Source organism: Struthio camelus, chromosome 3, assembly GCF_040807025.1.
Source record: "Struthio camelus isolate bStrCam1 chromosome 3, bStrCam1.hap1, whole genome shotgun sequence".
NCBI classification, from domain to species: Eukaryota; Metazoa; Chordata; class Aves; order Struthioniformes; family Struthionidae; genus Struthio; species Struthio camelus.
Window position 1 is genome coordinate 498,500 of NC_090944.1, and position 20,424 is coordinate 518,923.

The window sequence follows — 20,424 nt, forward strand, 5'->3', positions numbered from 1 at the left end:
TCACTGAAGGCATGTAAACAAATGGGACTCAGCAAGCATGGGACTTTTTTATTATTTAAAAAAACAAAACAAAACAAAACATCAAGCAGAAGGAGGGAGGTGGCAATAGCAAGGGTCCCTGTTTGGACCCTATTAGCCCCCCTCCCCCCCCCTCAAAAAAGCATTCTGCACCCCAGTGCTGCCAGGACACCAATCCACACATTTGCTCCTCTTCCCAATCTTAGAGCAGACCAGCCCAGTGTGAGGCCAGTCGGTCTGCTCCAACCCCTGGAGAAGAGGACAGTTACTGCTAATAGGAGACTGCATGTCTTCAGAGATTCCTGATGCAGGAGCTCTCTGCCATCACTAACAAATAGGCAAAGCCGCTTTAGATGTGGCTTTGATAAGCAGCCCACCTTGCTGCTCATCCTGCCAGTGCCACCTTAAACTTAGATTAAAGAAACTGATGGACAAAAGTTGGTCTGCAGCTGACACAATGGTTCATGATTAGCTGAAACTGAGCTGTGGAAGCAGCACAGAAATGCTTCCTACTGTCTTGCCCCCAGCTACGCTTTCATGCTGCCTGCCTGACATCAGCTGAAAGGCCTGGCCTCAGGTCAGCTTGCTGCTCTAAGTGCAAGCCAGGCCTGCCCACTAAATAAAAATGTCACAGGGTTGTGGCTTATCCCATAGCCACAATTGCCAAAGCCAACATAAAAGAAGCAGCAGGCCACAGCACTATGGGAGAGGGGAGGCTGGGCAGGCCTGCCCTTACCGCAGAAGTATGTTCTCATATGGCCTAATGCAAAGCTTTAGGGCTAAGATTTCAAAAGGCTGAGCACTGACAAACTATAGCAGCTACCTAAGTAGAAAGTCAGTTAGAAGAAAAAGAGAACGTGAGGCGGGAATGTGGACAGCTCAGTTTCTAAAACTATCCAGATTCTGAATCTCAAAGTAACAGACTTGTTATAATGAGCTTCAGTATATAGATACTTAGTTAATAGTCATTTCCAGCAAAGAGCAAATGTATGAATGGGAGAAAAAAAACCCAAGCAGATCAGCTCCGGACCTGTTCCCCAAGCTCATAAGTAAGCAAGGTTTTAGAACCTCAAGCTAAATCACAACAGACTAATCTGCTTGCTCGCCTTGATCAGCCAGACAATATTCTAGAAAAAAAAGGGAAAAGGGTTATCTGGTCTGTTTGGCTTTCAGTAAAGAAGCTGCTACAGTGCCAAAAGGGAAACTAAACTCAAAGTCAAGAACAGGCTCAGACCTGTGAATGAGGAATGGGTCACAAAGGGATGCCAACAGTGTAGCTGTCTACAGCGAGGTGCAGCTAACAAGTTTCTTAATCATCAGTTTTGAGTCCAGTCTTGTTTACTGTGTCAGTTAGTGACTTTGACAAGAAGACAGGGAGGAAGTGTTTTCAAATCAGAGGCGAGTATGGCATACAGAAAGCACTGCCCTGGGGTAAAGGAGTGAAGTGAGTCATCAGGTGAAACTCCACTGTGCATGCAAGCATCATGCACATGGCAACGTGTAAGAGCCATTTCAATTCTAGGCTGAGGCTCAACAATTGAGACCTGGAGAGGAGGCAACCAGGAGCGCATTTGTCATCTCAAGAGGCATGTGGCATGGCATTCAGGTCACCTCACATTAGTCAGCCATGGAGCAAGTATCAACAGCTGAGTAGGCCACCCTGAGCTCCCTTTACTGCCAAGAAGAAACAGGCACGCTAGGGTGAAGTTCATCTGACCTCATTTGAACATTTGCTTTAGAGGACTCACATCCCTGATGCCACCAGTCACACCAGTAAGGGCAGTGCTGGCCCTAAAGGGAAATTGGATGAGATGTGCAGTAGTAGCACTAACCCTGCAGGTATCCAATGACATAGGGCTCATCCATGCACTGTGAGCATGAGAGGAACAGATCAGACTGGGTTATATCCCACATGATGTTTCCAGTAGATGAGGAGTAATATTAATATTGCAGTGCAAAGCCCTAGTACAATTGTACCTATAATATGAGTACTGCTGTGGCACATTCAAAAGAAATGAAGTCAAAGAGGGGCAGGTCCTGCCAGCATCTATGTGAACTTAGGAGAAATTCTGCCTGACTTACAAGAGATGTCCAGCAGTGCACAGCTTGTCTGACCCAGCGGAACTAGACGAGGGGGACATGATTTCTGTCTGTTCATTCAAGAGGTTGGGGTGGAGTTGGTATTCACTGACCATGAATGAGTTTAGGCTAAAATAAGTAGGAGAGCTACAAACCTCAAAGGAGTGAGGTGTGGTGGTAAAAGAAGGAATGAGAAATCAAATGGATTTTATGAAGGATCTTAACCAGTTCATTTTCAAGATGATATGGCATTTTGGTCCTGACAGCAGAGGCTTGGATCAGTGACTCAGCTTGTTCATTCCATTCCTGTGCTTTTTTTCTCCTACATATCCAGGGAGAACAAGTGCTTTTCTAAGAGATTACAGCTCTGAACCTGTTCCCCAAGTAAACAGACACAATGGCCTGCTCCTGCCCACCCTACAGCCTACAGGTTAGTTTGTCCCAGAGTAGCTGGGGGCATCAATGAGGTTTGAACCCTCACAGCAGGCCCCTAGACAGTTGACTGCTTCACTTCAGCTGAGGAGAAACACTTCAGCTGAGGAGAGACCAGCAACCTGAGTCAAAGCAGAAAACTCTTAACACCAACCCCAGCCCAGGAGCTGTGAAGGTGCATTCACCACACCCAACTGCTGCTCTTGTTCAGGGCATGAGGGCCTCCTCAGCTGGAAGACAGTTGGGCTGCCCAGCCAGAGCATACACTTGGACCAACACAACCCCCAAAATCCTCCTCTATGAGTCTCCTTGGAGTCAGGATGATGCTTCCTACGTGGTCCTGTTTGCAGCATCAGATTTGTCTGCTCCTCGCTTGCGCCCCGGAGCATTCAGTGAAGCCTCAATGACAGCACGGATGGAGTGGGAGGTGTCCAGGCGCATTCGGGCTTCCTGCACTGAACAGTTCCTCAACAAGCACAGGAGAGCTGTGGGGACAACCTGCAAGGAGAGGAAAGAGGGCATCAGTGCATCTGCTGGACCACCTCAAATACCCAGACACCTGGGGGACAGCAGCACTTATGCATCACGTTGTGCCATGTGGACCCTCCCTCTGTCCTGATACAAACAGCCCAAGAGCCAAGGGCTCCCTGCTCACTGGCACTATGTCCCTGGTCTGCCAGGGAAAGGCTTTACTGGTGCTTCGCCACGGTTTCTTCTCAGGTGGCATCTCTGCTCAGGCTGGCATTCAAAGGTTAGTTCCCATCCTTTGCACACAGTAATGTGTTTAACTCATGTCTGGCATGAAAGCAACCAGGCAGAGTGGGGCCAGGGCTGAGTTTCCTGGTGTCTTGTGCCATGGAGAGAGGGATGAAGCATGAGTGGTGAACAGGTTCCCAATTACCTTGTTTTTTTCAGTTGCTACCACAATGTGTGTAGAGATCTCTTTGCCACGGAGGTCATCTAACAGCACCTCAGAGTCATAGATGACCTGCAGGAGGCTATCCAGACACCTGGCCTGGGTGTGCCCTGTGAACCGCTGTGAGGAGAGTGCCACACATTAGAGCCAGCACAGAGATGGCCCACACTGAATGGGCAGAGGTGGTGCAAAGTGAAGATGAAGCATAGCCACAGACAATAATGCCAATATCTGTGTGAACGTCCATATGTGTCCATGCAGATCTACAAGCAAGACAGACAGTGCAGAGAGGGGCACATGCTGGCACAGCCAATAACCAGTCTGTGACAGTTCTCTGCGGTCCTATAATGAGTCTCATTGCCTTGCTATTGCAGCATCGGACAGTGACATCTCATTTGCCTCATGGAGTCAATGGAGTAGAGTAACTTAGGCAGGAGGGGATTTCTAGCGGTCCCTAGTTTGACCCCCTAGATCATAGCAGGTCCACTTAGAGCAGGTTGCCCAGGGCCTTGTGCTGCTGATTTTGAGTATCTCCAAGCATGGAGATTCCACAGCCTCTCTGGCCCTGGGTTCACCCTGTTTCAGGAGCCCCCAGACCCTCAGAAACCTTCCTCAGGAGCCTTATGCAAACCTACCTCAGGAGCCCTCAGAGCCAGGTAAGGCCAGGCAGTGAACTCTGAAGGGAGGTTTCTGGCCCTGCCCAGAGTCCTCCCACCTTCCTCCTGCTGCCTCCTCAACTTCCAGCTTGGCAGGGCTCCAGAGACCAGAAATGCACTGGATGTTGAGCTGGCCAGAGGTCCTCTAGACCTCTCCTGGGATCAGAGCCAGACTCCTCACCATGGCCCTAGAAGCAGAAATTGCTAGGAGAGCTGGCTGTTGCCTGTGCTTTTCTGCATGGTGCCAGTTTGTCCTGGGGCAACACCAGCAGCCAGCAAAGGGCCTTGCCTGGAGCACCGTCCTCCCAGAGAGCAGCCTGGCTTTCTCCTTTCCTTACAGTGAGTTTGGTCTCTTCTCTCCTCAGGCCAGAGGACTCTCTGTTTCCTGGCTTCAGGGCCCTGACATGGAGACCCCTACTTTTCACTGGGCTGTTGCCCTGGAGCTCAATACCTGCAGGATGGCCACTGCCCTCCAGAACAGCTTGGCGTTGCTGATCCGCAAGTCTACCGTATAGTTGCGGAGGATTTTGCCCTTCAGGACGTGGGCCCCAGTGCTGACTGTGTTGAGAATCCACTTGGTGCTGAGTTCTCGCTGGAACTTCTGTGTGAAACACAGAAACATGATCTAGAGGAACAAGGCTGCCAGCGAGCGAGGGCTTCAACCACCTCTGCACCCAGCACTCTTTGGATATAGCCCAGGGCCGTGGGGCAGCACAGGACATAGGAGCTTTACCAGACCATGGACAGGACAAGTTGGCTGATGGCCAGTGCCATCCCTGCCAGGAAAGGCACCGCAGCAGCACTGTCTGCATCTGCAATGGCTCCGGCACCTCAGCTTGACTCTAACCCACTGGCAGCTGAGCAGATTGTGGCCAAAGTGTAACTATCCAGGCACATGAGTGGCAGTGTGGGGGCTCTGCGCAGGAGGCTCACCTGCCCACCATGATCCCGAGCTGCTGCAAGACAGTCCCTGCGGCCCTCTTGTAGCCCGTGCTGGCTGCTCTCCAGGGCACAGGCCTGCCCTGATTAGGCAGGGGGGGTTGTGTTGGCCCTTTGGCACGTCAGGGAGCTCCCTGCAGACTTGGCCCAGTGGCTATGACCTGAGCCCAGCACACAAACGTTGTCTGTCTCAGAGGGAAGCAGCCTGAGGATGATACCTGGATAAAATTCCCCTCGTACTCCAGGAACAGTATAGGCCACATGATGCTGATGATGGCAGGGAACAGCTTCTTGAGGGAGGCCTAGTTGGAAAAAGGGAAAAAAGCTGCTCATACAGCAGGGACAACCGAGCTCCTTGTCCTGCAGTGCCAGCTGGCGCATCCAGGGGCCAGGAACACAAGCAATTGGGGAAGGGGGAGCAATGGGGCCTTGGTACTGCCCGACAGGCTGCTGACAGCAGTAGGGAGTGGGACAGATGCATGGAGGGTGCAAAGGAGCTAAGTGGAAGGGCGAGAACAGACCAGGGCTCCCTCCACATCCCAAATGACAATGACAAACAAACACCAAAAGGCAGGGGGTAGAGAGCACACCAGCATGTGGCCACTTGTGTCCCCATGGGAACCTAAGTAAGAAAGGTCAGAGCAGCCCCAGGGCCAGGGTACCTGGGGCAAGAATCTCTCTTTATCTCTCATTTCAAGGCAGTGCTAACATAAAGGCATCTTGTGCAGCCCTTGCCACAGCATGTATGTTAGATACAGTGTGATTACGGTGACACGGGCATGCCCTGTGATACTGTGCCTTACAGGCTGCAATGGGGCAAGGTCTCCTTTCCTCTTACCGGCAGGTACTGCCCAACTGTGGCATGAGACAGTGCTTGGATGTTTGATGTCTTCTCCTTCACCTGAATCACAAGCTCCTCCACCTCGGCAAGGTCATCTTGCGACAAGGAGAGAGATGGGGACAGAGAGCTCAGCATTAGCTAATGGGAAAAACCGCAGGAGAGAGCGAAAAGCCCATTTCCAGGAGACCCAGCCAAAGCAGCCTGCGTGTATGCGCACATGAACACAGCCTCCACACATATGCACATGCCCTTATGCACATATCCACAGGATCCATATGCACAAAGCCCTGATACACACACATGCTGCTCACACACACAGTCCATTCAAACATAACCTTCACCTGTGTCCCCGCACTCACATACATGCACATGGTCTATATACATACACTCACACATGCACACAGGATCCCTGTGCACAGCATCCACACATGCCCTCCTAACACACAAGCTCCTCACACTTGCACATAGGCCCTCCCACCCACACACAGTTCATGCCCATACACCCCTCACATGCACATAAATGTGCCCCTACATATATATGCACACAGTCCATATACACAAAGAAATAAGCCTGCACACACGCACATGTGCCCACACATGGTCCATGCATACACACACACAACCCCTCACACACTCATGCACATGCCCCGCACTCCTGCAAAGCCCTGTGTCCCACATGCACATGATTCCTCAGGCATGCACTCCTATGCACATGCCCCCCACACATATACAGACACATGCATGTACTTGCCATGCATGTCCCTCACATACATATATGCACATGCCCTTATACACACACATGTATACGGCCAATGTACATGGCCCTCTCACACTCATCCCTTCCCACGCACATGCTTGCACCCCCTCCATGCATGTGCCACTTGCACACATATACCCCTCATCCACACCACACCCCCACTCCCCCAACACACTCCTGCCCCCAAGCACCACCATCTGCTCCTCAAGCCACAGCTGTCTGCCTGCTCAGCATCCCTGTCCACCACCCCCACAAATCCTCAGCAGCCCCGACAGCTGCCCCCCTCGCTCACGGTGTCCCTGATGCTGCCAGCTGCCCCCGTCTTGCCTCACAGACTCATAGAATCACCGAGGTTGGAAGGGACCTCTGGAGATCATCTAGTCCACCCCACCCTGCTCAAGCAGGGTCACCTAGAGCACATTGCATGGGATCACGTCCAGGTGGGTTTTGACTATCTCCAGCGAAGGAGACTCCACAACCTCTCCGGGCAACCTGTTCCAGTGCTCACCATCCAGGGTGAAGAGGAAAAGGACTGTGTCTAGCTCTGTTAGGGAGGGCAGAATCGTCTTCACAAAGGCCTCCTGAGAGAAAGCAAACCGTGGGCTCTGCAGGGAAAAGAAGTTCCTCCTTACAAAGGCACCAGCAATGCTTCAGCCCCCTTTGCTGTAGGCCCAGTTGTATCCCTGCACTCATGTCTGCTCCTTTGATACCAGTGCTTCCACAGCCTCCCCCCCTCACTCTCTGCTGTGAGGAGCCTTCATACTAGCCTGAACCAGGCCTGTTGCAGGGGAATGGGGCAGGATGGCAGTACTCAGCACAAGCATGGCATCCCGTGCCATCTGCCTCTCCCCCCTGCATCTGGGCAGCACCCCCTCCTCGAGCACTGCACACTCCTGGGGCCCCGTTCCAACCTTGTCTGCCCCCCACATCCACACCCAAGAGCCACCACATCATCATGGGGCAGCAGGAAAGGAGGAGCCCTAGGGTCTGCTCCCAACCTGCTCAGAGCAGGGCCAACAGGACCAGGGCATGAAGCTGTGTCCTACCAAGGTTTGATCTTGCCAAGGAAGGAGACTCCACAGCTTCTCTGGGCCCTGATCCAGTGCCTGATCACATTCATGGGGAAAACAGTTCTCCTTGTATCTAACAGGATTTTCCTGTTTCCCAGCTGGTGCCATTGCTTCTCATCCTGTCCCTGTACCCACCAAGAAGAATCTAGCTCTGCCTTCCCCACTCTCCCATTAGGTAGTTGAGGATGGCCCTCTCCTAGTGTGTCTTGTGCTCCAGCCCCAGCCAGCTTGGTCATCTCCTGGGCTTGTTTCAGGGTGCCCATGTCTGTCTGGTACTGGGGAATCCAGATAGGAGGTAGCCAGCTGGCATCTCACAGTACGGAGCAGAGGGAATCTTTGCTTGCTCTGGTTTTTGTGCCTGAGAATCCACCGATTGCCAGTGCAGCAAAGCAGCACAGCCATCTCATGCTGTCAGGAGATCTACAGGAGCCCCCAGCCAGCAAGACACTGTCCCAGAAACTCCAGCAGCCTGGGTCTCCCTGTTACGCATATATAGCCAGCTCTTACCTGTGCTAATAGGTCTGTCTCTTTGTTAAAGAACTCACTGTGATCCCCAATTAGGAAGCCTCGCACATCCTTAGAGTCTGTGAAGAAAATTACAGGGAAACAGGCAAGCAAGCCACATGGGAGGGAAATGGCAGTTGTGCAGGACCCTGGAGCAAGAATGCCAGAAGAGAGGGTAGGGACAGGACTGGCTTCCATGACAGCGTCTCACTGGACTAGGTGTAATCCCAGGACCCTCCTTAAGCCACTCACAATTATCAGGGATCCCCTGCCCTTGCTTTTCAACCTCTGCCCTGCTAGGGACACAGCATTCAGGGCTCTGAGGCATGACCTGTCTCTGCCACACAGCATCGTCCCTTACCTGCCCCAAAGGTTGGGACGCACTCCACACCGTCCATGATCGCAATGAGGCCCAGTGTGTGCCAGCCCACCATGTACACACAGGCCTTCTTCTGCAGACTGGAGAAGGTAGAGCACAAGGTAATCACTGAGCGGCAGTGCTGGGAGCTTTGGAGAACCCAGCACAGCGTGACTGCCAGTGTAGGTGTGCATGGGGGATAGATAGTGCAGCAAGGAGAGGGGGACTGCAGCACCGGAGCAGGAAAAGCCAAGCACAGGGCAATCAGCACTGTTGGGTGCAGGAATAGCCCAGCACAAGGTAGCCAGAGGTGCTGGATGCAGGAGTATCCCAGCACAGGGTGATCAAGTGAGGAGAATGCTGGGGTAGGGAAAGCCCAGAATGGGGAGACTGTAAAGGGGGTGGGAGGAGAAGAGAGGGTTGCAAGATGCAGGCAGAAGAGCACAGACCATGGGATATTTGGAAACTGCCAGCATCCACATCCTCAGGGGATGGAGCTGGCAAACATAGGAGGGAAGCTGTAATTAACATGTGGTAGCATTTGAGGTGCACAGCACAAATCCAGGCTATGGTGAAGCTTGCCTCCTGCATGTTCTTATTTGGATGCTTGCAGAACCAGGCACTTAAATGGCTTTTGCCTGAAGCTGTGCCCACTGGCACCCCAATCTTTTCCTTCATCCCCAAAGCCAGCCTTGCTGCTGCAGGTAGGAAGGGACTGACAGCACACCTCACCTGGTACCTGCTTGCTTCAGTAGGGCAGCTATCTTTCTGCTCTGAGCATAGGTGACTTTGTGCGCCCGTTCATATGTTCTCAGGATCTCCACAAGGCACCTAGACAGAAAAGGGGTGCTGTTAAAGCTCACAGGAGCCCATGCTCCCTGTCAAAAAGGGCCAGGTGCTGCATCCTCCTAGGACAGAGGCCAGCCCAGGTGCCATTCATAACAAGCAGCAGCAGCCAGATAGAGGGCTCTTTCCAGAGATCAGCGCCAGCTGTGACAACAGCTGTATGTCATGGGGAGGCTGCCTGCTTGCTTGCCAGAACTCAGCAACCCAACACTCACTTCTCTGAGATCTCAATCTCCCTGGAGACTGTCTTGTGCGCTGCCAGCAGCAGGGTCTCCAGCAGGATCTTGGTGGCACTCCCACCTTTCATCCGTGATGAGCCACAGATGCCTTCAGGCTGGTGAAGTGGGAGAGAAAGAGAAATTGTGCAGGGGTATCAGCCACTAAACATCCCCACCTAGGCAGCGACTCTCAGGAACACAGGTGTCATCCAGAGCAGGAAAGCTAGCAGGACAGTGCATGCCTGTTGCATTTTGCCCCACTGGTGTCCTGCAGCAAAATCTGCTGTGCTTGTTTACTGCCTGGGCTTATCTCTGCTGCAGGGGACTTCAGACCCTTCAGCGTTGTAGCAGTCAGGATGGAGGCCATGGAACCCACTAATGTGAGCAGTGAGGGTGGTAGTTCTGCGTAGCTGGCAGGACGCTGAACTCCTGTCCCCTGCACCCTCTGTTAACACAATTACACAGAAAAAGCACTCTGTGATGCAGTCAGAACCCAGATGGTCTGAGAGGAGAGAGGTTGCTGGGCTTAGGGGTTGTGAATGTCTTTGTAATTTACCCAAACATTGACACTGCAGAGACGGGTCTGCTAGCCCAACTGCCTTCCACCCCAGGTTCCCCCTTGTCTTCCATGATCCCTGGGCCATTTCTCATCATAACACTCCACGGAAAATGAGAAACAGCTTTGCCAATTGGGGAGAGCACTCCAAAGAGGCCAAGTGCCATCCCTGAGGAGACCACAGCTTTTGGGGAGTGCTACCCACCCCCACAGCAGGGTTGAGGATGAAGGCTTTGTGTGATTCCTGCAGCTTCTGCATCCGTTCAGCCACCTGGCGGAAAGTGGAGTGCCAGCCCTCTATCTTATCATTCCTGTAGAAGACATGCAGCATGACAGAAGACATATTACCTGACCAGGGCCTCATGCCCCTGTGAGGCTCTGCCCTGTGAGGGAGATAGATAAGTCTGCAGCTCTGCTTCAAGGCTCCTCATCCCCTGACAGAGCTTTTTGTGCTCCCTGCCACAGCCAAATGTCTAGGGAGAGCCTGGGACCATCCTGACTCTCAGCCTCTTTCTATGAGCCATACACTTACATACCCCCGAGAGACAGAGGATCCTGCCTGACCTAAAACCTTGCTCTGCTCCCACATAACTTTAGTGAAATAGAGTTAAGGCAGCACTGTGGTCCTCACCTGCCTGCAGAGGCTCTCAGTGCCCCTGATCCCTGCATGGCCTTCAGGAGCTTTTTATCCAGGACAATCTTGTTTCCCAACAGAGTCCTCTCACCCACCCTCTCAGTCCTGAGCCTGCTTTGCCCATCCCTGCCAGCTAAGCCCTGCTCTGCCAGGCTGTCCAGGAAGTGACACCCCCCACCCCCAGCCTTGGCACAAGGCACACATCCAGATCCCAGTGGAGACAGGCTTGGGCTGGCCAGGCTGGATGGGAGCACCTCTATCTGGTAGGGACCTGCCTCCAGGCTCAAGTAGGATGACTGAACCCTCCTCTGACACCCCTTAAACTGTTGCAGGCGTTACCTGGCCATGCTGACAGGATTGAATCCCACCAGGACTGGCAAGAAGATGTCCAGATTATTCATGCAGAAATCCAGCTGTCCTGCCACAAATGGAGCCTGGACCAAGGCAAAACAGTAAAACCCTCTCCCAGTTGTGTAATGTGCAGAGCACAGCAGAAGTGCTCCCAAATGCTTAATGCCACAAAGAGGCTTGTACATATGGAGTCAGAAATGTAATCCTAATGTCTGACCAAGCTCCTGCAAGCCAGGAGCCACCCAAGCTGCTGGTGGTACAGGAGGTCACAGCTTGCTCTCAGAGATATGTCTGGACAAATGCTTTCTCATGATGTTTCTAAAGGCCAATCTTTGGTTATTGTCAAAAGCCAAATGTGTGGCTGTTAGCATTTAGCAGAATGTATTAGCAATGCAATACCCTACGTTGTGTCATCAGTGGCATTCATAAACTTCTGAAGGATTTCAGAATGAGTCCGTGGTATCTCAGCAAAGCGCTTTAGCTTAACTACATTATGAATTACAGTGAAACTGGTGCACAAAGGATATGCTGCCTGCTGTGAAGCAATATATAAATATAAAATGGGGACTGCAGAGGGCAACTTGGGGAGCAGTATCTGAAGACACTTTTAAAGAGCCTCAGGGATTTCTGTCTGTCTCATGCCAGCTGTTAACCTGTGGCAAGGAGTCACAAAACAGTGTCCATCCTTCAGTAACAGGCAGAAGTAACGAACCCCCCAGCCCAGGTACCTCAGATGTCCACAGACCTACCCAAGGCAGCTGCCAGCTGCTTCCACTATGGCTGATTGCCACTGATCTTATCCACCCTGAGTGTGACTGCCCCTCCACATGCCAATCTTGCTCCCAGCCAACCTGTAGTCATCACTGAAGCACTTACAGATAAACCACAGGAGATGCCAACGAAAACCACTTTCTTCTTCCCATCACAGACCTGAGTTAGGAAAAAAAAGGGGAAACTGTACTGTGCTAGTGGGAAAAACCATTCCTCCCTATATTGGCAAGGGGCCCTGAAGCAACCTGGTGAAGGTTTTCCAGGACTGGAAAAAAGAGGCTCCTCATTGCATTGGCTGAAAGAGAAACACCATCCTCACTGGAAGACGTGGATGAGGGGCCTTTGCACCATACTCTGTCCAGGCACTGGAACAGGAAGGAGTTCACCTGAGGCACACAGCAAGCAGGAACCCGGCTATGCGGTTTCTTGCTATCCTGCATTTTGTCATTGCCCTGTCCCACATCTCCCCATCACCCCAGTTCCTTGGTGACTTCATCCTCCAGGCAGGTCCATACACACCCCAATGGGCAGCCAGACTTCACTTCTATCTTCCCCATCCCTTGACCTCACCTTCCTCAGCTCCTCAATCCCCAGCAGAGCACTGTCTTCCAGCCCCTCCTGAGACATCACCAAGGATCTACAAGGAAAACACAGCCAAGTTGCAGTTACCTGTGGGCAGAGCTGGAACTTCCCCCCAGACAGAGCAGAGGTGCTGGCAGACACTCCTTCCTCACAAACCAGAGCACACATGCCCATGGTCTCAGCCCGCTGAACCTCTTCTGGTGCAAGACCAGAGCTATTCCCTGTGGTATCAGGTCAGGCAGCACACACCTCCACATCTGTTGCTGGCACAAGTGCTGCAGTAACCAAAAAGCAGGGCCCTGGCTTGGCACAATGGCTCAGGCTCAGGTTTGATCAAGTCAGTGGAAGACAGTAGGTGCCTCTGTCCATGGACAGCACCGGGTGCCCCAGGGCCTGCGTGAGGTAAAGTACGCTGTCATCCACAAGCAGAGGTCCCACTAGATGTTGTGCTTCTGCCTAGAGTCCTCTCTTGGGAACAGACACCTCTTGCAGCAAGAAGCAGGCCATTCTGCACCGTCAGATACAGGTTTTTTTTGCAGGCCCAGGCAGACCCGGCTTCAGGTTGCTTTTCCACCTGGTCTCTGGACTTTCTTTGGAGGGAGGAGCTGCTGCTCCGCAGCTGAGTCTCCTTCCCTGGAGAGATTCAAACCCGCCTGGCCGCGGTCCTGGGAAATATGCTCTGCTGATCTCCAGAGGTCCTGTCCAACCTAAACCATTCTGTGATTCTGTGAAGTCTCCATCAGCCCAGAAGAGGCTGGCTTGGTCATGCAGTGACAGGTACTGATCTCAGAGAGGTTCTGGCTCCAGCCACTGCTCACAGCTCTTGCTGTGTATGTCACACACAAATAAATTATGGGCCAAAATTCCATGGGATAGTCCTCAAGGTAGGGCCCATCATGATGATATCAAGGGATGGTGAACTCAGCAGTCAGGGGAGTCCTGTTGTACTTCAGCCAAGGGTTAATTTCACCTTCTTTCTAACTAGAACATTTATGATTTTATTCCTAGCTCTTGACTCTTACATCACTTCTGTTCATAGATCAAACAGCCCTCTAATACCTAGCATATTTTCCCAAGTTTGTGCATGCATTTAATAACCTCTAGGTTTCTTTTCTAATAACTTTAGCTCTTTCTGCCTCTACTTCTAAGACATTTCTTAATCCTCAGATCATTATCTGTGTCTTCTCTGTATTCCCCAAACGTTCATGTTCTTTTCAGGTGAGATTCCAGGTCAGGCTCCACCACTCCAGAGCCTGTTTCCCTCAGCACAGACAGAAGAATAATCTTCCTCACTGTTCCCCTGTTTACATAGCCATAAAGGACGATTCTTGTCCATGCTGCTCCTGAATCCTTGTCAGCCACTCCTCTGCAGGATGCAGGCTTATCTGTAGGTACAGCCTGTGTTCCTTCATTCTGAATAACTGCATTTGCCATATTAAACGCATTGGCTATGTCTGCACTAGTAAATTAAAGAAGGCCAGGGACATCCTGGGCACTGAAGCATGATCATCCATGCTGTTTTATTTTTATTAGAACAGCCCAGGACAATTAACACTTTCCCAAACTATCCCCAGGCACTCTGCAGATGTTAGCATGGCCCATGGCCCATTCCTGATAAGCAGTCTGGAGGTATACGTCCTGTTTTGGAGAGGTGAATAGTAGTGATAGGACAACTCTGTGCCACCTAGCCTCAGGGCCTGAAAATATTACTGAGCACATTTAATTAACTAGTATATCAGAACCATTTCGTCCAAATGGGTATGGTCCTTTGAGAGCTCTGCAGGACTGTCCTGGCATGAGGATTACTTACCCTGTGCCAATGGCTGTTATCCACAACTGCTATGAATACTGTTGATGTATTTACTTCTGGATCATTGAGCACATCTGGGGCTAATAGTGCTCCCTGCTAAATTCCCTGTGCAACTTTCCCTCCAGTGGGGATATACAGAGTAGGGTGGGAATAGAGTCCTGCTCTGTAATTGCTGCAGCTTAGGATGGCTCAGGGCTGAAGTGCACCAGGCCTGCCTGTAACTGGTGACCCAGTAAGAAAGGCTCTCTGCTGCCCCCCAGACTTGAAAGCCACTCACTGATCTGCTTGCCTGACCCATAGAACACACCTGCAGGGCTGAAAGCAAACTCTGTGCTTTCCCTTACCTGCTTCCTCCAGCAATGATGTATGTGTAACAGGGCTGCTGACCCAGGCCTTTTAGCAGCTTATTAAAGGAAATCTGTTGATAAAAAACAAGGACACAAGTAACAAAGCTATGAACTAACCCTCTCGGGAACTCCCTAGCCAGTGTAATGCAGAAGGCCAGATTGCCTGTGAAGGCCAGGTGAAGCAGACACCAAAGTGACAGGCCTAGGAGATCTCCAGAGCCAGGCAACAGTGTCTGCATCACACACCCCAGCTCTGGTCAGAAACGACTGAGGAGACTTCTGATATGGAAAGCTCTTCCTGCAGGGGCTTGTGGTTTGCCCCATAATAAACAGAAATAGGAACTAGAGATGGGAACTGGAACCTAATGGACTCTCCCAGCACTGTCAGCTAGACCAGCACAGTGTGTCCTGCCCTCCAACCCACCCTCCCAGCCTTCTGCCAGGTATTCTGCTGCCATCTGATGACAGCCCCAGGTCACCTGTAGAACCTTGAGCCCTCAGGATTTCCTGTGGCTCTACCTAGGCACCCCGACCTCTTTACATCTGGTGCCAAACTGGACTCCTTCGATCGCAGCTCTAGCTCAACAGCCACTCCAGGAGAGCTGAGGTATGAGTGGGAGCAGGGTGTGCTGCCAGTCTGGGGGCACTGGGCATCTCTGGGCAGTGTCTCTATGGAAGGGATGGTCTATATGAGTATGGGGATGGGGCTGGAGTACACTCAGAGACTAAGGTGCCCAGTGTCTTGGGTGTTGGAGCACCCTCTGGCAGACGGTGGCTCTGGCTAGAGCCTCTTTGGAGAAGTGAGGCCCCCAGCTTGCTTTGGCAGGAGCCGACTATTGCAAGGGCTCTGGTGGGGTGGAGTGCCTGGTGGGAGAGGAGGGCGTGAGCATGGTGTGAGGGCTGGGAGGGGAGGGGATGTGCTGCTCCATAGCTGCTAGGTGAGTCTGCTTGCGTGAGTCTGGCTGAGTGCCCAAGGCTGAGCATTGTCGGGACAAGGAGTAACACTGGGGCTCCTCAAGGAGAGTGCAGGCTGGGGCCCTGCTCTGGACACTGTCTCGGGCCCAGCACACAGCAGAGATGAGAATTATGTGGGAGGAGAGGAGCTACTCACAGCAATGAGGAAGGCCAGTCTGCCAGACGTGCCGCCACCACTCAGGACAATGAGGCTGTTGTCTGGGTCCTGCAGAACAGAAAGGGCAGGATGAGTGTCTGGTGCGGGTGTGATACACACCCCAACAGCAAGGAGAACTGCAGGCCCTGGTGCTAGAGCTGCGCCTGCCCTCAGGACCTCTGTGGCCTCACAGAAAGGCTCCCTACACACCAACGGCACTGCACCACGCTGGCAGCCCCGTGCCGTGCTTGTGGCCCCGTGCAATGCTGCAGCCCCTCACCTTTAGCACCTCCTGCACTTTGCTGACGACATCAGTCATGGTCTTCAGCACCGACTTGCTGTACAGCCTCTGGGGAGGGAGAGCAGGACTCGAGGGAGCACAGACCTCGCCGGAGTCCAGAAACCGGCATGCGCTGCCCAGGGTGAGGGGTGCGGGTAGTCCCAAGCTTAAAGCTGAGGCTGTCCCCCACAACCTGCGCAGGGGCCAGAGGGCTCAGCGTGGTGTAGCCCCAGGCGCATGCAGTGGACATGCCTGAGCTAAAATGGTGGTGGTAACTACCACTGGCAGTGGTAGCTACAGGGAGTGCAAGTGAGGAGTGAGGGAGGGGCAGGCCGGGGACCAGTGAGGGCTGGCCTTGTCCCCCTTGAAGGCCTGCCATGGGAGTGCCTCTCCTCACAGTGGCCTTGCTGGGGTCACAAGATGGTGCTTGCCCCGTGCCAGGGAGGATGCTGCCCACTGGGGCACCACGAGACGGGTCCTGGTGAGGACCCCTTCCACAGAGCAAGGAAAGATGGCTGCCAGGGAGTGGGATATGTCGGGCTGGGTCCTGAGGTACCTTGTAGTTGAGCAAGGCCTCCTCCTCCTCCTGGAAAATCTCAGCGTCACATTCCTTCAGCAGCTGGACGATCTGCGCCGGGTCAGCCTGGTCCAGTTCCCGTGTGATGGGGTTGGACTTCTCACTGATGGGCAGGGCGGCCTCGTAGCCCGCCAGCTACAAGGTGCCCTGGCAGGGTGAGCCTGGGGCCATGGGACAGGGCAAGGGCTGGCCGGCCGCAGGGACGGCACTGCCTTGCCCAGCCCCGGCCCCAGCCGCTCTCTTGAGGCCCTGACAACAGTGCTTCAAACAGGTTAAACATCACCAGCAAATGGCAGGCTCCTCACTGGGACTGCTGCTGCTGCGGGCATGGCCCTCCGGTGCCCATGGGTGGCCACCCCCCACACCCCGCACACCTGCGGAGCAGCCCTTCTCCACCAGGTTTTGCTGCTGAATGACTCTTCCCAGAGGCATCCCACTGCACACTGTGGGCCCACAGAGGCTTAAACTCCTCTTCCACCATCTGTAACCACGGAGGGTATCCTTCCATATCTAATGCTCCAGCCTTCAAGGTTATGCAGTTCTTCCTGTGCAGTATCCCAACCCTCCTCAATTTTGGCAAATCTCCTAAATTCGGGCCACTGGCCAGCTTCATCAGTTCACTATTTGCTTTGTGTGAAAATTCATAATGAAAATACTCATCTGAGACAAAGCCCCTGGTGTGGCCTATGCAGACCAACCCAGCCATTTCCAGCAATGCAGGCTGCCAGCTGTCCTTACACCAGTGTTTTATCCTAATGACCATTCCTGGCCTGAATCCTATATCATCTCCATTACACTGTTTAGAAAAACATAACTGAAGCCCAGGTAGATGAGATTTAATGGACTTACTTCACTTTGAAAAAATTCTTTTATCTTATCAAAGAGAGCTAGCATGTTAATCTGGCATAATCAGTCTTTGAAAAAAAAATGTTGACATTTTTTGAACTTGTGTTCACATTTCCTTCTAAATTATTCTAAAGTCTTTCATGCTATTGAAGCAAAATTTTCAGGATGTATGTTTTCCAGGTGGTTTTCCCTTTCCTGATTATAAGCATCCCATTCTAGTCTCCAAACAAAATTGCAATGACAGAGCAAAGATATGCTCACAGTTATAAGCTCTGCACCACTGTCTGCCCTTGACAGAGGAAAGAGGGCCATGTTGGTCTGAGCTGAGGACACTTCTGTCCTTGAATCTAGTTAGCAACAACAACAACAACAACAAAAAACAACAACAACGACAAGCCCTCTGTCTGACTTCCCTAGCTGAGTGGAAAAATTCACTTCAGTTACTGGAGTCTCCAAACTTGCATTGAAAACCACCAGGAATTAGTCTTCTACACTAATTTACTTAGCCTCATTGAGCTAGGAGAAAGCAGAATGCTTACTGGCTCTCAGGTTCATTTGAGTCTGCTTTGAAAAAAACAAGCTTTAGGAAAAACTAAAAGATTTGTTCTAGCAATGCAAAAAGGTCAAATTTTTGAGATCACAATTGGAAAGAGATACATAAGTAAGGCATAAAAATAAATACACTCATAATGAAGATATAATAGACTTCAGTCTCTGTCTTTAGCTGTTATTTAAGTACCACATGTGGATCTCAGCAGTAGACACATGCAAGTGATTTCAACATATTCTACAGAGATGCAGTACTCTCTAACGGACCATGTCTTGCCACTATCCCACCCTCTGTTTTATTTACATTGCAGAGACATACAAGAAGAAAAGATGATTGTCTTGGTACATGGCTGCCTTAATTTTTTTGCTTCTATCCATTTCAGCTTGCTGATACCCAGGCAAACTCCCACTAAAACACCCTCCGTTTCTCAGGAGAACAAGGGATGCATTCTTGACAACTATGGGGCTGGCTTCCCTGTGCATCAGTACGCCTGCGAGGAGCTCCTTTGCAGGGCTCTGCTTACAGCTCCCACTTCCCTTGCTAAAAGTAATTGAGCTCGAAGATGAGACATGTGACTGCAATTTACCCTTGAAACCACTGGTGGGGCATAGGGATGCTTTGTCTCTGGCACTATTTTTGGCAAATTTAGACAGACTCTTTCACTGAAGTAGGATAACTGTTCTTATATTCTTATAAAGTCAGAGCAATGGTCCCTGCTGAGGGTCACGGCTGCTGGACACACTAATCTCTTTGGGGCTATAACATCTGCATTTCTGCCCTGAACATTGCTCAGATGCAGAGGCACAGGGAGGGACACATGCCTCAGTACTGTCTGCAGCTGCTCAGAAGGGTCTGCCTTCCTGCAGCTTGCGGTCCCCATCTGCCTCAGGTGGGAATGGAGCCTGGGGGCTGCAATGCCAGAGAAAGGGCCCCTGGCAAGATTGGTTTGGCATGGAGCTGCAGAAAGCAGCAACAAACTACTCTCCCGGATGCTCCTGGCACCAGGTCCTGGCACAGCACATTCCCAGTGCCCGACTGTCCATCCCTCCCCGGGTGAAGTACACCGACCCACACCACACAGGGGTTCTCACCTCCCACCTGCCAGGATCTGGTGTCTCAATGACATGCCTGTATTTCTTCGTCCCCCGCATCATCCAGCCCCAAAAGGGCACAGCAGCTCAGGCAGTGTCCGCAGGGGCCAGAGCAGGTACTGCTGCAGCCCAGCTGGGTCTGGGTCCAACAAGGGCTGGGCGCTCAGGCTCCACCACTCACTGCAGCTTGCTTCGTCCTACCTTCACCAGCCCTTCACTGTAATCATTAATCCAGACAGTTAAATATCAAGCTGTTGCTCTCTCTTTGTGTCCGGCTGCTGCACCAAGCTACCCCAGCTTATGTCCCCAGGTCTCCAGCTAGCAGCCTGGTCTCCCAGCCCCATCAGGATGAGGGCAATGCCTACGTCATTCCTGCCACACAAGAACAAGCAGCCAAGGCAACCTGCAAGCCGCGTATCGCGGCAGGAACGTGCTGGCCTCCGATCAGAGACAGTGCCAGGGGACCAGCTGCCCGCAGCTGGGAGCCTTGCTCTCCCCAGCAAGGCTGAAAGAGTCCGTGCACAGGTATGGCAACCATAGAAGAAAGCCATAAAGAAAGAAAAGACAAACTTAAAATATACCCAAGCTTGAGCTCTTTAAGCTGCCACTAGATTTTCCCAGAGGCTTGTCATTTGTGTTAGGGAAGGCCCAGCCGCCAGGAGCGCTCTTCCCTGCTCCAGGTGCCCTGTAGTCCTGCTCATGGGAAGCTGCAAGAGCAGCCCTGCATGTAAATGAACGTGTCCCTAAGTCCGCTGCAGAGGCTCTTACTCCCTTCTTTTTCATATTAAGTAATTCTGGAAAACTTCCTGTATTAGCAACCCTGAGCAGCTCTCAGCATTTGTGAGAGTGCAAATGAAGTTTTCCTGAGGCTTGTCTGGAGCTGAAAACCTTGAGAAAGTCTTTTACTGCGTTGATTCTTCCTGTGAGTTTCCTGTCTAGGCACTCATTCAGACTGCAGCCTCTCTGATGGACCCACTTTCAGATACTTTGGCTTGCATTAGGAACTATCTTGAAGACTTGCAACTTACAATATACCTGTTTCACAAATCTCATCTGCACTGTTGTGTGCCAGGCTCACAGCTCTGTTCATTATACATATGGCTTGTGATTTGGGTGCCTGCCCTCCTCCCCATCTTTTGCTGGCTTTGTTTCAGAGTGGAAGGGGAAGGTGTGGTTTCTGCTGGAATTTGCAGGTGCAAGGCCTGTGGGACTGATCTAGTTTGCTTGCTTCGAGCCCCAGCCAATCTACAGGTGGGATGTTGCTTCAGAGGTCTTGCAGGTGTG

The 20,424-nt window shown here is 51.9% G+C and overlaps 1 protein-coding gene across 1 annotated transcript; it reads right to left on the reverse strand.

Annotated features, from left to right (window-relative positions):
- Positions 1–2,372: 2,372 nt before the first annotated feature.
- On the reverse strand, positions 2,373–19,339 carry GCKR (glucokinase regulator). The gene is made up of 19 exons (XM_009665530.2): positions 19,141–19,339; positions 16,633–16,788; positions 16,077–16,145; positions 15,797–15,865; positions 14,683–14,756; positions 12,517–12,583; positions 12,052–12,105; positions 11,164–11,258; positions 10,396–10,501; positions 9,632–9,750; positions 9,303–9,401; positions 8,574–8,671; positions 8,216–8,292; positions 7,147–7,243; positions 5,879–5,976; positions 5,259–5,342; positions 4,553–4,702; positions 3,431–3,565; positions 2,373–3,027 (listed from the first exon to the last, which is right to left on the reverse strand). The coding sequence occupies exons 1-19, from the start codon at positions 19,201–19,203 to the stop codon at positions 2,860–2,862; spliced, it is 1,878 nt and encodes a 625-aa protein (XP_009663825.2). The 5' UTR covers positions 19,204–19,339; the 3' UTR covers positions 2,373–2,859.
- Between the last annotated feature and the right edge of the window lie 1,085 nt (positions 19,340–20,424).

What these genes read in the sequence shown, in the direction of transcription:
- GCKR (XM_009665530.2), bottom strand. Translation starts at nt 19,203, where the DNA reads ATGATGCGGGGGACGAAGAAATACAGGCATGTCATTGAGACACCAGAT. An exon ending in AAGTGCAGGAGGTGCTAAAG is followed by an intron (nt 15,866 to 16,076) that starts GTGAGGGGCTGC and finishes TCTGTTCTGCAG; the next exon opens with GACCCAGACAACAGCCTCAT. An exon ending in ACGAGGGGAATTTTATCCAG is followed by an intron (nt 4,703 to 5,258) that starts GTATCATCCTCA and finishes TGTTTCACACAG; the next exon opens with AAGTTCCAGCGAGAACTCAG.